We start from the raw sequence: 16393 nt of genomic DNA on the forward strand, positions 1-16393 counted from the left end.
GGCCATGTGTGTATCTTCTTTAAAGAAATGTTTATTTAGATCTTCTGCCCATTTATTGATTGGGCTGTTTGTTTCCTTGGTATTGAGCCCCATGAGCTGTTTGTATATTTTGGAAATGAATCCCTTGTCGGTCACTTTGCAAATATTTTCTCCCATTATGTGGGTTGTTTTTTCATTTTGTTTATGATTTTCTTTGCTATGCCAAAGCTTATAAGTTTACTTAGGTCCTATTTGCTTATTTTTGTTTTTATTCTCATTACTCTAGGAGGTAGGTCAAAAAAGATCTTGCTATGATATTTGTCAGAGAGTGTTCTATGTTTTCCTCTAAGATTTTGATAGTACCTGGTTTTACATTTAGGCCTTTAATCCATTTTGCATTTGTTTTTGTGTATGGTGCTGGAGCATGTTCTAATTTCATTCTTATTTCCTCTTTCATATATGTGTCAGGACCAGGATAACTCCCTGATCGTATTAGGGCAGGCCCCTTTGAAGATCAGGTGGGTTGGGCGGGACACCCCGTGCTACCATCTCATTAAAAGGCCCTTCATCTCTGGACAAGTCATCAGCACATCTGACTCCAGGATTCCCTTGTGGCTCCTCCAAACGACCTTGGTTCCCACGTGGTGTCAGCTTCCGCATGCCTTTCTCTCCTGGTTTTTTGGTGCTGTTGGGGCCTCTGCTCCCCTGCTCATACCTGTCCGCTCTCCAGCACCTCTCCATGACCACTGTCCCTGAGCTGGGATGCCTCCATGGATTGACTTGCAGACTGCTTTCTCCTACCCTTCTCAGAGCCAGGCCAGGATCACTCTGCCACTCACTCATCTAGTGTCTCCCGAATCCATTGGCTCCCAGGAGAAATTTCATGGTAACAGATTATATGTGAGTTCTTTACCCTCAAACATATCAGTCTCAGCCAGAGATAGTGATGCCATAAAGGAATCCATTTGTTTGTTCAGCATATGTTTACCATATACCTCCTGGAGCTAGACTTAACAGCTAATAAGATAGCTGTTGTCTCTGGCCTTCCAGAACTAATTGTCCCTGAAAAACATAGCCATGGACACAAGCAGTTATGCATTAGAGCAGGGCTAGATGGGGGAAGGAACTGGGCTCCGTGGGTGTTCAGAGGGGATCAAGAGTCTTCAATTCCTTAGAATTTTAAAAAGGTAAATTGACTTTGATTTGCTTCGTTTACTTTGTCTTCTTATTCTCCAGTTTATGGCATATGTTTTTCAAGTTTTGTCATGAAGTCAAGTGGAGCTGGGGCAGTTCCTTCAAAATTTTTTAGCCAAAAAAAAAAAAAAATCAAAATTTGTTGCCTTAAATTACCAGGCTCTTTCAAGCAAGAATATTTTGACCATAAAAAAATAATGCTGAAACTATTTTATTCTATAAAGCTCTTTTCACCAGCCTGCTTCATTTAATATCCTTGGTAAACGCACATGTAAAAACAAAGTTTCGAAGTGTGTTATGTTACTCAATAAAAACTATAAAGAAAACCATTTTTTAAGCAATTCTTTGTGCTTTAAATATTCTGTTTAGATCCTGGAGAAAAAGAAATATTTCAGCAGAACTGGAGATATTTTTTGTAGGTAAAAAAGCTGAAAATGAGAAAGGAGAAAAAGTAGGAAAAGACAAACTACAAAAACAGAAAGCTATGGGATTCCTTGTTCATTTTGAATGTCTATCTCTCTCTATTAATCAAAAGATGGAATTTCCTCACCTCTCCTTCCCTTCAAGTTTTAACACATACAGTCCCAGGATTCAGGATATTAAAGTTCTAGGAGAATTCTCAGTAGCATCCCTGTGTGTCTGCCCACTTTCATTCCCTCGCCTGTGAAATGGGCATTGTATCACTCACCTCACAGTGTTGTCGTGAGAGTCACATAAGATACTCCATGTATGTAGATGGCTCTGTAAAATCATGACATGCTTAACTCATAAGGCATAGTTCCCGGTGGGTCTCTCTAACCTGGAGCTATTCTTTCTCACTGGTCTAATGCAGACATTTAAATCCACAATCAGAACATGAGTGTGTGCTAAATGAAAATGCAAGAAGCCAAATAAATGCCATGGACAAAAAAGAGATGCTGGAGACTCGGATAAGATTTTACATTAGATAGAGCAACGCAAGTGTGACCAGATCACAAATCAATGAGTTTGTCTGAGCCGAGGTAAAGAGCGTTAAGTTATAAATAAAAGGAGCGACTAAACAGAGTGCCCACCAGAGGCCAGAAGCTGTCAACACAGGTCAGAACAAAATGTCAGGCTAATAAAACAGGAGTTCCAGGCTCTGAGGAACGAAGGATGAGCCCATGACGCTGCTGATGAGAAAGCTCCAGGAAAGGTTGAAACAGATTAGAGTTGTCAGTGGTACTCTGGGTTTGTGCCGGCTCGACACTAAGGTCTCCAGGAGAAGAGGGACAGGGAGCAATCAGACCACCCATCCTCAATGCTAGCAAACTAGCAATGTTGAGGAGCCAATTATTGCAGATGTCTGAAGATGAGTCGGATCTCTTGGCCTGTGGTTTCATTGGATGTCCTACCTTTTTCTGTGCTGGGGGCCAGGCGACAGCTGAGAGCCATCTTTCCTTCCAACAGGACTTGGTCTACGTTGGCCTCAGGATGACCCTGAACCCAGACACCCTGGGACACCATGCTAGGGGATTCAGTTCACAAGCTATCTGGCTCCCCAGACTGCAAAGAACTTCTTTACATGTGTGAAATACTAACCTGAACTTTCCACATTAGGGCAGAAGGGCTTTTTCTCTAGACAAAAGTAGATGCTGAATGCCCAGTTCAAATGCACACATGTCACCCAATTTAATAACATATAGTAAAAAGAAAATAAGTCTGCATCAAGTTCTAACGCTTGTCCTAATAGTCTGCTGTGTTCTCACCCTAACTTCGAAGCATATGTGTTTCAGGCAAATGAATTCCTGCTGTACAATTAAATACTTTGTGTGATGCTCTGTCCTAAAGGTACCAAGTACTAATGTCTGTGTTTTCTACTGTGCTTTTTACCCAATAAGACTACATACAATGAAACTCATAGCACGATATGAAATATCAGTATGTCTTTCATTTGATTACTGCTGAGGACTCAGCACACCCTTGAATGAATCCCAGTCTTTCTCAAAGCAATCAGCTGACCAAAGTCAAGGCTGCTTCTCCAACCATAAAATAATTATAATAATGAGTGTTTGGAGAACATTTGCTCAGCACCAGGGGCTTTAATGCATTATCTCATCTGATCTTCAGAAGAGCCTTTGAGGTAAGTCTTATCATCATTCCCATTTTATAGATTAGAAACTGAAGCTCACCTGTAATAAGTGGTAGAACAGAAACGCAAAACCTGATGTGTTGATCTGCAACGTTCCTATTTGTTTCTATGACTCCATCCAACACTCCTACACTAGTTTTCTATATTTTTATATATAAATACCACAAATATATCATATGAAGGGTGCGGAGAGAGGGAGAAGGAAGGGAGAGAAAGAGATTTGTAATGAGCAATTTGATTATCTAGGATGGCTATAATCATTTGAAGACCTTAAGGAAGAAAAAGTTCTTAGAACATGAATTCCACTAGGTCAGATTCCAAGAAAGCATTCTCGTTTAATCTCTGTTGATGTTTCTTCCTTCATATCCTGTTCCAGCCACTGCCTCCAGTCTCTCCCTAAAGAATATTAACTCAGAAACATAGTCTTTCTGGAATGCTCACCAAGCTTCCATTACTTTGCTGAGAGCTACTCGTGTGTGCCAGGGGAAGATGCTACCTGTTAATATTCTATCTTTATTTCAGTAACTGGCTCAATTTGAACACATTTTTTCCCCAATTATGTTGCTGCTTGGATGTCCCATTTCTTTCGTCATGTTTCTTGTTTTACTGCTCACTGTCCTTTCCTCAGTGCCCCAACTGGGCTTCAGCAGAGCAGTGTCCCCTGAGCAGTGATGGCTCCATGTAACTTACATAAACACTGATCATTCTCAACAGTTATGTGGTGTTTTCAGCTTTATATGATTCCACAAATGGTTGCTAAAAACACATAGTGTTCCATTAAGAAGCAATAAATGTATTCCTTAATAGTGTGTATATCTAATATGTCTTGTAAATTGAACTAGAGATTTAAATCAGTAATGAGCCTAGGGCTTAGCACTGGTCCTGTTTAGGACCTATCCCAGCTGTCTCACAGCTTGACTCTCAGCAGAGATAATGAGAAGGAAAAAAAAAAAATCAATACAGTTCCAGCCAGGTCTTTTGCATCAGCAAAGTTTGTAATTCACCCAGGTATGTGCTAGAGTTCAGATGGAGCAGAGAGACCCAACACGCCACTTCCCATGTCTCCACGAGCTTGGAGGTCCAAATGACTTTCCTTCCTTCTTCAGAGAACCAGGTCCTGGCTTCCTGTTCTGCAGTAAACATCATCTTACACTAATACAAGATTGGTTCTTTTGTGAGCACACAGAGTCCTAACCACTGGACCACCAGGGAATTCCCAGGTCACAACGGATCATTTGCCCCCTTAACCTGGTTCTCTGGCTACTGTGCTCCCTACAATGCGAATCTCAAGGTCAGATTCCTTAGAACAGCCAGCGGAGTTACTTGCTCGCACATGAAGTGTCCCAGAAATATCTCCCACTGTGGCTTACCCTGCAGGACCCTTCCTGGACGCTCTGGTTACCCTCACCCCCTGATTCTGCTGTGTTCTCACTCACATCCTGCTTAATCCACTGCAAAGTAAGAACTTTTAAGTTGTAACGTATTTACTCAGTATCATCTAGGTTAAATAACATTTATTTTGATGTAACACATTCTCAATCTTTTGGTTATTGAACTATGGGTGTTCACTGTCATCATTGTTAATTTTGCTAAGTTTCTAATTTCCAGTGCAACCACATGTCTGCTACCCAGCTATTCCGCAGTCCTGAAATCTGGGGCATGGTGAGGGGGGGAGCAGCCAGTCCTTTAATCCTGAAATAAAATTGTAATAAATTGAGCACCACCCTCATATTCTAAGGCAATTCCAGTACCTCCTGGAATTGTGCCTGCTTTAGAAAGCAGTTTGATGAAAATATGAAAAAATTATATTCCCTTCATCTCCTCTTTCAAATCCCCGTGACAACTGTGATAGTGGGTTTAATAGGGTTTCTAGCAATTCCTTTTCTCCTGAAACCTCAGAACGTGCCTTTATTAGGAAGTAGGGTCTTTGCAGGTGTAGTTAAGCTAAGATGAGGTCATACTGGATTCTGGTGGGCCCTGAAGCCAGCGATGGACATCTTGATAAGAAGAGAATGCCATAGAGACACAGTGAAGACCACGTGGAGACAGAGACAAGGATTAGAGTGATCTGGTTACAAGCCAAACAATGCTAAGACTTGCTGAAGCCATGAGAAACTTAAGACAAAGAAGGATAGATTCTCCCCAGAGGCTTCAAAGAAAACAAGGCTCTGCCACCATCTTGATTTCAGACTTCTGCCCTCCAGTACTGCAAGAATAAAGTTCTGTTGTTTTAAGCTGCACAGTTTGTGACCATTTACTATTGTTCAGTTCAGTTCAGTCTCTCAGTCGTGTCCGACTCTTGGCAACCCCATGAACCACAACACGCCAGGCCTCCCTGTCTATCAGTAACTCCCGGAGTTTACCCAAACCCATGTCCATCAAGTTGGTGATGCCATCCAGCCATCTCATCCTCTGTTGTCCCCTTCTCCTCCTGCCCTAAATCTTTCCCAGCATCAGGGTCTTTTCCAATGAGTCAGCTCTTCACATCAGGTGGCCAAATATTGGAGTTTCAGCTTCAACACCCGTCCTTCCAATGAATACCCAGGACTGATTTCCTTTAGGATGGATTGGTTGGATCTCCTTGCAGTCCAAGGGACTCTCAAAAATCTTCTCCAACACCAAAGTTCAAAAGCATCAATTCATTGTCACTCAGCTTTCTTTATAGTCCAACTCTCACATCCATACATGACCACTGGAAAAACCATAGCCTTGACTAGACGGAACTTTGTTGGCAAGGTAATGTCTCTGCTTTTGAATATGCCGTCTGGGTTGGTCATTGACTATAGTAGCCTGAGGAAACTCACACACCCACACATCTTTGTTGTTGCTTCCCCCCCGACATCTCTCATTCCAACAATGACCACCACATGTCTCCCTTCATTTGAAAATGTTCCCTAATTCTACCTGGGGATGTAAGAGAATTTTACTGAAGAATCATGCCTAACAGGAAATGTGAGCAGAAAAGTCTACAACTTCAAGCTGAGCCTTGAACTTGACTCTGTTGAAAACCAACTAGATTAGACACCAAATTTTCCTCACTGGCCGCTATCCTCAGATTCTACCCTCCAGCCAAAAAACTTTACACACCCCTGCTCAGCTGGGATCTTCTCCCTCCTGTTTCTCCTCTTTACTTTGTTTTGGGATTTCCAGAATACTTGTTTCCTTCAACTTCCAGATCAAGATTCAAAATCTGTTAAAGTATTTTTCCAAGAAATTCAACATATTTCTGCAGACATCTGATATCCATTGTAAAAGAAAAATTAATCTGTCAATTGAAGGAAGAAATGGAAAATTTCATTTGAGCCAAATTTGAGGATGATAGCTTGGGAAGAGCATCTCAGAGAGCTCCATTAGAAGTCAAGGCCCAGTTGTGTAAGTTTTTGAGACAGAGGATGTATATCAAATGATGTTATTATTGATAGTTTACATAATCCAAATCTTCAGGTCATCGTGCTAGGTCATGTGACCCCTTACAAGCTCTAGAGGGAATGTTATATTTAAGGAATTGTCTTGATGCTAGGACACTGTTGCTGTTTATTGTTGAGCAGGTCTTTCTGCTGATGGTTGAGATCTGGTTGATACATAATGCAGATATACAGTGAACATTAGGGGCAGAAGAGGCCAAAGGGCAGAAAAAATTTTATGTTTAAATTTTTTGATCTTGCCATAAAGTATGAATTTTATTTCACACCAGATTGTGCCTTTCATAGTTAAGTACTTCACTAGACTAATTATCTTAAAAAAATAAATCAGGTCCCTTTCCAGAGGAATTTTGTTATATTACAAGGACTTCTGGGTCAACTTGCAACTAGACTTTTACAAAAAACTTTTGCTACATTTGGAGCTCAGATACAATAATTACCATTGGGTAATAAATTTAACCCTAAATTGTAATTCCACTAAATAATTTAAAGTAAAGAAAGCATGACAATAAGGCAAGCAATATCATAATACTTGAAATGAAATAACTACACTCCTCAAGTCATTTTAACCTCCATTCTTTTCTTCCACTCAAGTAGCAGTGCCGGATACATGCAGGGATGCCTCAGAATTCACATTCTTCTTGACTTTTCTTTTCAAATTACAATTTTGAAAGCTGGAGCTTGTTGCAGGAAAGGAAGTGGGGTGCAAGAGGATGGTCACATCTGGGGTCTCAGGCGAGTCCCTGGGACGGTGCCTAGTGTGGGTTCTTGGCTTCCCTCAGGAAATAATTCAAGAGTCACAAGTAAAAGATGGCTAATTCAGGAAGTTATACACTCCATAGATAGAGTCTGGACCATCTCAGAAGGTAAGAGGCCCTAAAATACGGGGTGGTTAGTTTTTATAGGCTAATGAGTGGGAGTATTATTCCAACTATTTTGGGGATGGAGTGGAGATTTCCAGGAATTGGGGCACTGCCCACTTTAGCCTTTTTATGGCTGTGCTTAGAACTGTCCTGGTGTCTGTAGCTTTCCGATGTATTATAATGAGTGCATAATGAGGCTGAAGGTCTAGTGGAAGTTCACTTGTGCACCATTTTAGACCTAGTTGGTGCTAACCAGTTCATGCTGTGTCCTCAACATCTCTGTCATTCTTTTAAAGGTTGTGCCCTGCTGCCTTCCTGTTCTATGCTATGCAGATTCTTAATATTTTTTCCTAACTTTCAAGAAAAGACTTACATATGAAGCATTTCTATAATTTATTTTGGGCTCATGGATGGCTCCATCAGTAGCACTGTGAACATGAGACTTAAAATAGATTTCTTTAGTTGTTTGTCAGTTGCTTCATTTGCTATTATTTTCTCCCATTCTGAAGGCTGTCTTTTCACCTTGCTAATAGTTTCCTTTGTTGTGCAGAAGCTTTTAAGGTTAATTAGGTCCCATTTGTTTATTTTTGCTTTTATTTCCAATATTCTGGGAGGTGGGTCATAGAGGATCCTGCTGTGATGTATGTCGGAGAGTGTTTTGCCTATGTTCTCCTCTAGGAGTTTTATAGTTTCTGGTCTTACGTTTAGATCTTTAATCCATTTTGAGTTTATTTTTGCGTATGGTGTTAGAAAGTGTTCTAGTTTCATTCTTTTACAAGTGGTTGACCAGATTTCCCAGCACCACTTGTTAAAGAGATTGTCTTTAATCCATTGTATATTCTTGCCTCCTTTGTCAAAGATAAGGTGTCCATATGTGCGTGGATTTATCTCTGGGCTTTCTATTTTGTTCCATTGATCTATATTTCTGTCTTTGTGCCAGTACCATACTGTCTTGATAACTGTGGCTTTGTAGTAGAGCCTGAAGTCAGGTAGGTTGATTCCTCCAGTTCCATTCTTCTTTCTCAGGATCGCTTTGGCTATTCGAGGTTTTTTGTATTTCCATACAAATTGTGAAGTTATTTGTTCTAGCTCTGTGAAGAATACTGTTGGTAGCTTGATAGGGATTGCATTGAATCTATAAATTGCTTTGGGTAGTATACTCATTTTCACTATATTGATTCTTCCAATCCATGAACATGGTATATTTCTCCATCTATAAGTGTCCTCTTTGATTTCTTTCACCAGTGTTTTATAGTTTTCTATATATAGGTCTTTAGTTTCTTTAGGTAGATATATTCCTAAGTATTTTATTCTTTCCGTTGCAATGGTGAATGGAATTGAATAATAGCAAATGAAGCAACTGACAAACAACTAATCTCAAAAATATACAAGCAACTCCTATAGCTCAACTCCAGAAACATAAATGACCCAATCAAAAAATGGGCCAAACAACTAAATAGACATTTCTCCAAAGAAGACATACAGATGGCTAACAAACACATGAAAAGATGCTCAACATCACTCATTATCAGAGAAATGCAAATCAAAACCACTATGAGGTACCATTTCACACCAGTCAGAATGGCTGCGATCCAAAAGTCTACAAATAATAAATGCTGGAGAGGGTGTGGAGAAAAGGGAACCCTCTTACACTGTTGGTGGGAATGCAAACTAGTACAGCCACTATGGAGAACAGTGTGGAGATTCCTTAAAAAACTGGAAATAGAACTGCCTTATGATTCAGCAATCCCTCTGCTGGGCATACACACTGAGGAAACCAGAAGGGAAAGAGACACGTGTACCCCAATGTTCATCGCAGCACTGTTTATAATAGCCAGGACATGGAAGCAACCTAGATGTCCATCAGCAGATGAATGGATAAGAAAGCAGTGGTACATATACACAATGGAGTATTACTCAGCCATTAGAAAGAATACATTTCAATCAGTTCTAATGAGGTGGATGAAACTGGAGCCTGTTATACAGAGTGAAGTAAGCCAGAAGGAAAAACACCAATACAGTATACTAATGCATATATATGGAATTTAGAAAGATGGTAACAATAACCCTGTGTACGAGACAGCAAAAGAGACACTGATGTATAGAACAGTCTTATGGACTGTGGGAGAGGGAGAGGGTGGGAAGATTTGGGAGAATGGCATTGAAACATGTAAAATATCATGTATGAAACGAGATGCCAGTCCAGGTTCGATGCACGATACTGGATGCTTGGGGCTAGTGCACTGGGACAACCCAGAGGGATGGTATGGTGAGGGAGGAGGGAGGAGGGTTCATGGGGAACACATGTATACCTGTGGTGGATTCATTTTGATATTTGGCAAAACTAATACAAATATGTAAAGTTTAAAAATAAAATTAAAAAAATAGATTTCTTTAAATAAAATAGATTTCAAATATAAAGACAGGAAGAAAGAACATTTACAACAAATAGCTGGTACATAATCATGTATACACCACCTGCATTTTAGAGGTGTTGTCTTTCTACCATACTGACTGCACATATTTTTTTTTTTTAAGAAGTATGCTAACTTGCACAGTTGAAGTTCCATTTATGCTTGCCTGTCTTGTTTTCTAGGTTAAATTTCCATCATGGAGTTACATGTTTGTTTCCATTCATGCTTCTGTATATTTGCTACATATGTATGTTTGCATAAATGGGAGATGGTATTATTTTCTGTTTTATATAAAAAACATTATACAAGATGTCTCATTCTAAGCTTGTTCTTTTCCTCAGTTTTATGAATTTTGGCTTTATTTGAGTAATAGACCCTTTCAAACAGTAAGGACATTAGTGAATATCTGGCCACCACTTATTTTAATTAATCCTAATTTTAAAAATATTATAATTTCAGAAAATAAGAAAAAGATTTTATATTCAATTCCTGTCCCCTATACAAAATTACTGTCAATATTCTTGGATACTTCCTTCTAGTCTTTTTAAATATCAACTTTTTGGCATAGTAAAATAAAATATTAATATCACTTAATTTTATATTACCATTTTTTTCATTTTCTACATTATTCCTTTGACAGTTATGTTTAATGCCTCTAAAACTATCCATCTAATGTATATACTATAATTAATTTAGCTATTCCTTTATTCCAGATATTTAATTTAGTTGTTTTACTTCTTCCTTTAAAAATAAGCCTTCAATAAACAAACAGACAAAAAAACCAACAATGGCCACTGAACTTGTTAACTTGCACTAATTTGAAGTTATTTTCTCAGATTAAAAAACCTTCTTCTGTAAATTACTTGCTCGTTATTTTTTTGTTTGATACCTTATGATTATAGACCTATGAATGAGCTATTTGTATAATAAGTATTTCACATATTGTTTTTATCTTTCTTACAGACTTCTAAAAATATACAAAAATTATCAGTACTCTACTCTTCCTTCCAACCCTAGGAAATAAGTATAATAAGACTGCCTTTAGAAAATTAAACCACAGTGGATCAGAGCAGAAATATGTAAAATCCCCTAACCTGATGAAATATATTAACATATAGAAAGAAAAATGTGTTAAGCAAAAGAGCATGGGCCAATCCCAGAGGCAAAATCTCACTGCTATGCCTCATTGTAAATTAATAAATTAATTAAACGAATAATTCACTGATTGTGATTTGACTTCTTGCACAGATTGCCCACAGAGAGAAAATGGCCTTGTCAAGTAGTTAAAAATATTTCTGTTTTTTGAAGCAATTACATTTCTGGTTGTAAATTGAATTGCCATTTAGTCCCAAGATTCTGTTTAACATTAGTCTGCCACTAAGAGATAAATCCGCTAAACCTACAAAATCAGGCTTTGGAATTTGTGAGGCTTCTGACCAAACCCTCCCACCAGACCATTCCACATTAAAGGGCTCTTAGTGGACAACCATGTGGTTTTTTTTCCTGTAATAGGACTCTTTTTTTAAATCAACCTTCCCTGCGCAATTTCCTTTACTGCTCTGCACAGAGAAACAACATTCTCTCTAGAGACGGATGACATACTAAATTCTATTCCATTCAGTGTTTGGTATTTTAAACATTTGCCGATTTAATCCACTCAGGTAATAGAGATCACCTATCAAGAGGAGCTCAAAATTAATTCATTCATTTATACCATCACGCTTCATCAAGTGATATTTGGTCAGGTATTGAAAAGATAACTGGAAGGATGTCAGTTTGGGGGCGAAAATAAACCAGTTTTCAGTGCTTTGTAGGTCAGTAGTGCTGTGCTTCCAGGTAGCTCAAACAGTAAAGACTCTGCCCGCAATGTGAGAGACCTGGGTTCAATCCATGGGTGGGGAAGACCCCATGGAGAGGGAAATGGCAATCCATTCCAGTGTTCTTGCCTGGAGAATCCCATGGACAGAGGAGCCTAGTGAGCTACAGTCCATGGGTGGCAAAGAGTCAGATAAGATGAGCGACTAACACTTTCAGTGCTGTGCGAGCTTGAGAAGGGTACCTATCAAAACTGGGTGCTGGGGGTGAAGAAATGGGAGGTGTTGGTGGGGGCTGGGAGGAGGAGAGGGTGTGGGGGAATCGAGGCACCAAAGCCCCAGGAATAAAGGAGGGAAGGCTTATTTGGAAATGTGAGTAATTATGTAACTGAAGTTAAAGAAGCAAGAAAGGAGGGGCAAAGAGGTTTCCAAAGCATTAAACTGGAAAAGTAAGTAGAGATTAATTATAGCTTTATTGGTTCCAGGGGTCACGTGGCAGGTTTTTCCCTACTGAAATCCGCTATCTTACTAGTCTTGTGTTTTCAATTATACCAGGGGTTGCCAAGCTTTTTCAGAAAAGAACCAGCTAGTAAATATTTTTGGTTTGAATGCCAGAAAGTCTCTGTTAGACTATTTAACTCTGCTGTGTAGTCTGAAAGCAAACCTACATCATATGTAAACAAACAGGCATGGATGCATTCCACTAAAGCTTTCAGTTGAGTTCAGTTAGGTCACACAGTCATGTTTGATTCTGTGCAGCCCCATGGACTGCAGCACACCAGGCTTCCCTGTCCATCACCAACTCACTGAACTTGCTCAAAGTCCTGTCCATCGAGTCAGTGATGCCATCCCAACCAACTCATCCTCTGTCATCCCCTTCCCCTCCTACATTCAATCTTTCCTAGCATCAGGGTCTTTTCCAATGAATCAGCTCTTCTCAGGTGGCCAAAGTATCGCAGTTTCAGCTTTAGAATCAGTCTTTCCAATGCATATTCAGGACAGATTTCATTTAGGATGGACTGCTTGGATCTCCTTGGAGTCCAAAGTGCTCTCAAGAGTCTTCTCCAACACCACAGTTCAAAAGCATCAATTCTTCAGTGCTCAGCTTTCTTTATAGTCCAACTCTCACATCCATACATGACTACTAGAAAAACCATACCTTTGAATAGATGGACTGTTGTTGGCAAAGTAATATCTCTGCTTTTTAATATGCTGTCTAGGTTGGTCATACCTTTGCTTCCAAGGTGCAATTGTCTTTTAATTATAGGGCTGCAGTCACAATCCACAGTGATTTTGGAGCCCAAGAAAATAAAGTCTCTCACTGTTTCCATTGCTTCCCCATCTATTTGCCATGAAGTGATGGGACCGGATGCCATGATCTTCATTTTCTAAATGTTGAGTTTTAAGCCAACTTGTTAACTCTCCTCTTTCACTTTAATCAAGAGGCTCTTTTGTTCTTCTTTGCTTTCTGCCATATGGGTGGTGTCATCTGCATCTCTGAAGTTATTGATATTTCTCCTGGCCATCTTGATTCCACGTTGTGCTTCTTCCAGCCCAGCATTTCACATGATGTTCTCTGCATAGAAGTTAAATAAGCAGGGTGACAATATACAGCCTTGACATACTCCTTTCCCAATTTGGAACCAGTCTGTTTTTCCATGTCTGGTTCTAACTGTTGGCTCTTGACCTGCATACCAATTTCTCAGAAGGCAGGTAAGGTGGTCTGGTATTCCAGTCTCTGGAATTTTCCACAGTTTGTTGTGATCCACACAGTCAAAGGCTTTAGCGTAGTCAATAAAACAGAAGTAGATATTTCTCTGGAACTCTCTCCTTTTTCTATTATCCAATGGATGTTGGCAATTTGATCTCTGGTCCCTCTGCCTTTTCTAAATCCAGCTTGAACACCTGGAAGTTCTTGGTTCACATATTGTTGAAGCCTTGCTTGGAGAATTTTGAGGTTTATTTAGTAAATAAACTAAAGCTTTATTTACAAAATAAACAGAAAACTAGGATTGGCTTAAGGGCCATATTTTACTCATTACTGGTCTCCATGAGCCTCTTCAAGATCCATCATGCTTGGAAATAACAAAAGTCAAATATATTCCTTCTGAAACCATAGGGTAAGCTTTGTCTGTCTACAAAAATTCTACCTATTGGGCTGAAAGCTCCTCTTTGAGAAGGTTAAGTATTAAATAAGAAAGTAGTTAAAAAATTAATAAGTAAGGTGTTTAATAGTATGATAATATATTCAAGTATTCTCACCTTAAAATGTAAATCTCAAAATTTTCAAAACTTGTAAAAATAAAAACTTTAGATTTATATTTCATTTTGAAGAATAAACTCAAACTGTGTACCTCAGATTGGAACTTGAACCCATGTGCTGGAATTTGAACCCTGCCAAAACCCACAGTACCTGGTTTCAGGACCTAATGAAGCTCAGGTTCTCGATGTATCATTGTAAAAAGAATTTAGTGAGTGACAAAGTGATAGGTAAGAAGTGGATTTACTCAGATTCAGAGATCCACACCACAGAGAGCGTGTGGGCCATCACAGAGGGCAAATTCCTATATGAAATGTGGCGTGTTTAGTTTTTATAGGCTGGGCAATTTCATATGCTAATGAGTGGGAAGATTAGTTGATGGTCTCTGAGCAGAAAAATCCATTGCAATCATTTGGGTCTTTTGCATATTTTCCTGGGTATGTTCAGCCTTTTTGGCCATATCCGTATTTTAAAAAACTGAATAAGCCAATTAGAGCAAATGATTCACTGGAGTCTGAGGCCCAGAAGGTGCTTTCTGAATTTTGTGCCTGATGTCTGGGGCAGACTGGGCTATGAAATACATAGCCAAGGGTCTTGTCCCTCAGGGGAGGAGGGATCCATATTTGTATACTTCCTAAAAGTCTCCAATACTTTGGCCACCTGATGCAAAGAACTGACTCATTGGAAAAGGCCCTGATGCTTGGAAATATTGAAGGCAGGAGAAGGGGATGACAGAGGATGAGATGGTTGGATGGCATCACCAACTCAATGGACTTGAGTTTGAGGAAGCTTCAGGAGCTGGTGATGGACAGGGAAGCCTGGTGTGCTACAGTCCAAGGGGTCACAAACAGTTGGACACAACTGAGCGACTGAACTGAGCTGAATTGAACTAAAAGTCTCCTAAAAGTGGAGAGTTCTGACAAGACGTGGTCCACTGGAGAAGGGAATGGTAAACCACTTTGGTATTTTTGCCTTGAGAACCCCATAAACAGTATGATAGGGGGGAAAAAAAGGATACTGAAAGATGGACTCCCCAGGTTGGTAGGTGCACAGTACGCTACTGGAGAATAGTGGAAAAATAACTCCAGAAAGAATGACGAGAGCGAGCCAAAGAAAAAACAACACCCAGCAGTAGGTGTGACTGGCGATGGACGTAAGTCCCATGTGGTAAAGAGCAAACTGCCTAGGAACCTGGAATGGCAGGTCCATGAATCAAAGTAAATTGGAAGTGAGCAAACAGGAGATGGCAAGAGTGAACATCGACATTTTAGGAATCAGTGAACTAATACGGACAGGAATGTGTGAATTTAACTCAGATGACCATTATATCTACTACTGTGGGCAGGAATCCCTTAGAAGAAATGGAGTAGCCTTCATAGTCAACAAAAAAGTCTGAAATGCAGTTATTGGATGCAATCTCAAACATGACAGAATGATCTCTGTTCATTTCCAAAGCAAGCCATTCAGTACCACAGGAATCCAAGTCCATGCCCCGAACAGTAATGCTGAAGAAGCTAAGTTCTATGAACACCTACAAGACCTTCTAGAACTAACACTCAAAAAAGATGTCCTTTTCATATAGGGGACTGGATTGCAAAAGTACGAAGTAAAGAGATACCTGGAGTAACGGGCAAATTTGGCCTTGGAGTAAAAATGAAGCAGGGCAAAGGCTAATCAAGTTTTTCCAAGAGAACACACTGGTCATAGTAAATACACTCTTCCAACAACACAAGAGAAGCCTCTACACATGGAGATCACCCGATGGTCAATACCAAAATCAGATTGACTATATTCTTTGCAGTCAAAGATGGAGAAGCTCCTTAAAGTCAGCAAAACAAGACCAGGAGCTGACTGTGGCTCAGATCATGAACTCTTTATTGCCAAAATCAGAGATAAATTGAAGTAGGGAAAATGACTAGACCATTCAGGTATGACCTAAATCAAATCCCTTATGATTATTCACTGGAAGTGACAAATAGATTCAAGGGATTAGATCCGATAAAGTGCCTGAAGAACTATGGACAGAGGTTCATGATACTGTGCAGGGGCACTGATCAACACCATCCCCAGAAAAAGAAAAGCAAAAAGGCAAAATTGTTGTCTGAGGAAGCCTTACAAATAACTGAGAAAAGAAGAGAAGGGAAAGGCAAAGGAGAAACGGAAAGATATACCCATCTGAATGCAGAGTTCCAAAGAATAGCAAGGAGAGATAAGAAAGCCTTGCTCAGCATTCAATGCAAAGAAATAGAGGAAAACAACAGAATGGGAAAGACTAGAGATCTCTTCAGGAAAATTAGAGATACTAATGGAATGTTTCATGCAAAGATGGGCTCCATA

General features: G+C 39.7%; 1 protein-coding gene across 2 annotated transcripts in view; it reads left to right on the plus strand.

The window, feature by feature from the left end:
- MSR1 (macrophage scavenger receptor 1) overlaps positions 1 to 16393 on the plus strand; it is an 80378-nt gene that overhangs the window by 40361 nt on the left and 23624 nt on the right. The window contains exon 9 of one of the 2 annotated variants that reach the window (NM_174113.2): positions 448 to 1494. The exons of the other annotated variant lie outside the window; for it this stretch is intronic. Within the exon in view, the coding sequence (NP_776538.1) occupies positions 448 to 458 (11 nt within the window). The 3' untranslated portion in view covers positions 459 to 1494. Of the gene's footprint in view, positions 1 to 447; positions 1495 to 16393 lie in introns of those variants that run through there. 2 annotated transcript variants of the gene reach the window in all.

This window comes from Bos taurus, chromosome 27 (genome assembly GCF_002263795.3).
Source record: "Bos taurus isolate L1 Dominette 01449 registration number 42190680 breed Hereford chromosome 27, ARS-UCD2.0, whole genome shotgun sequence".
NCBI lineage: Eukaryota > Metazoa > Chordata > Mammalia > Artiodactyla > Bovidae > Bos > Bos taurus.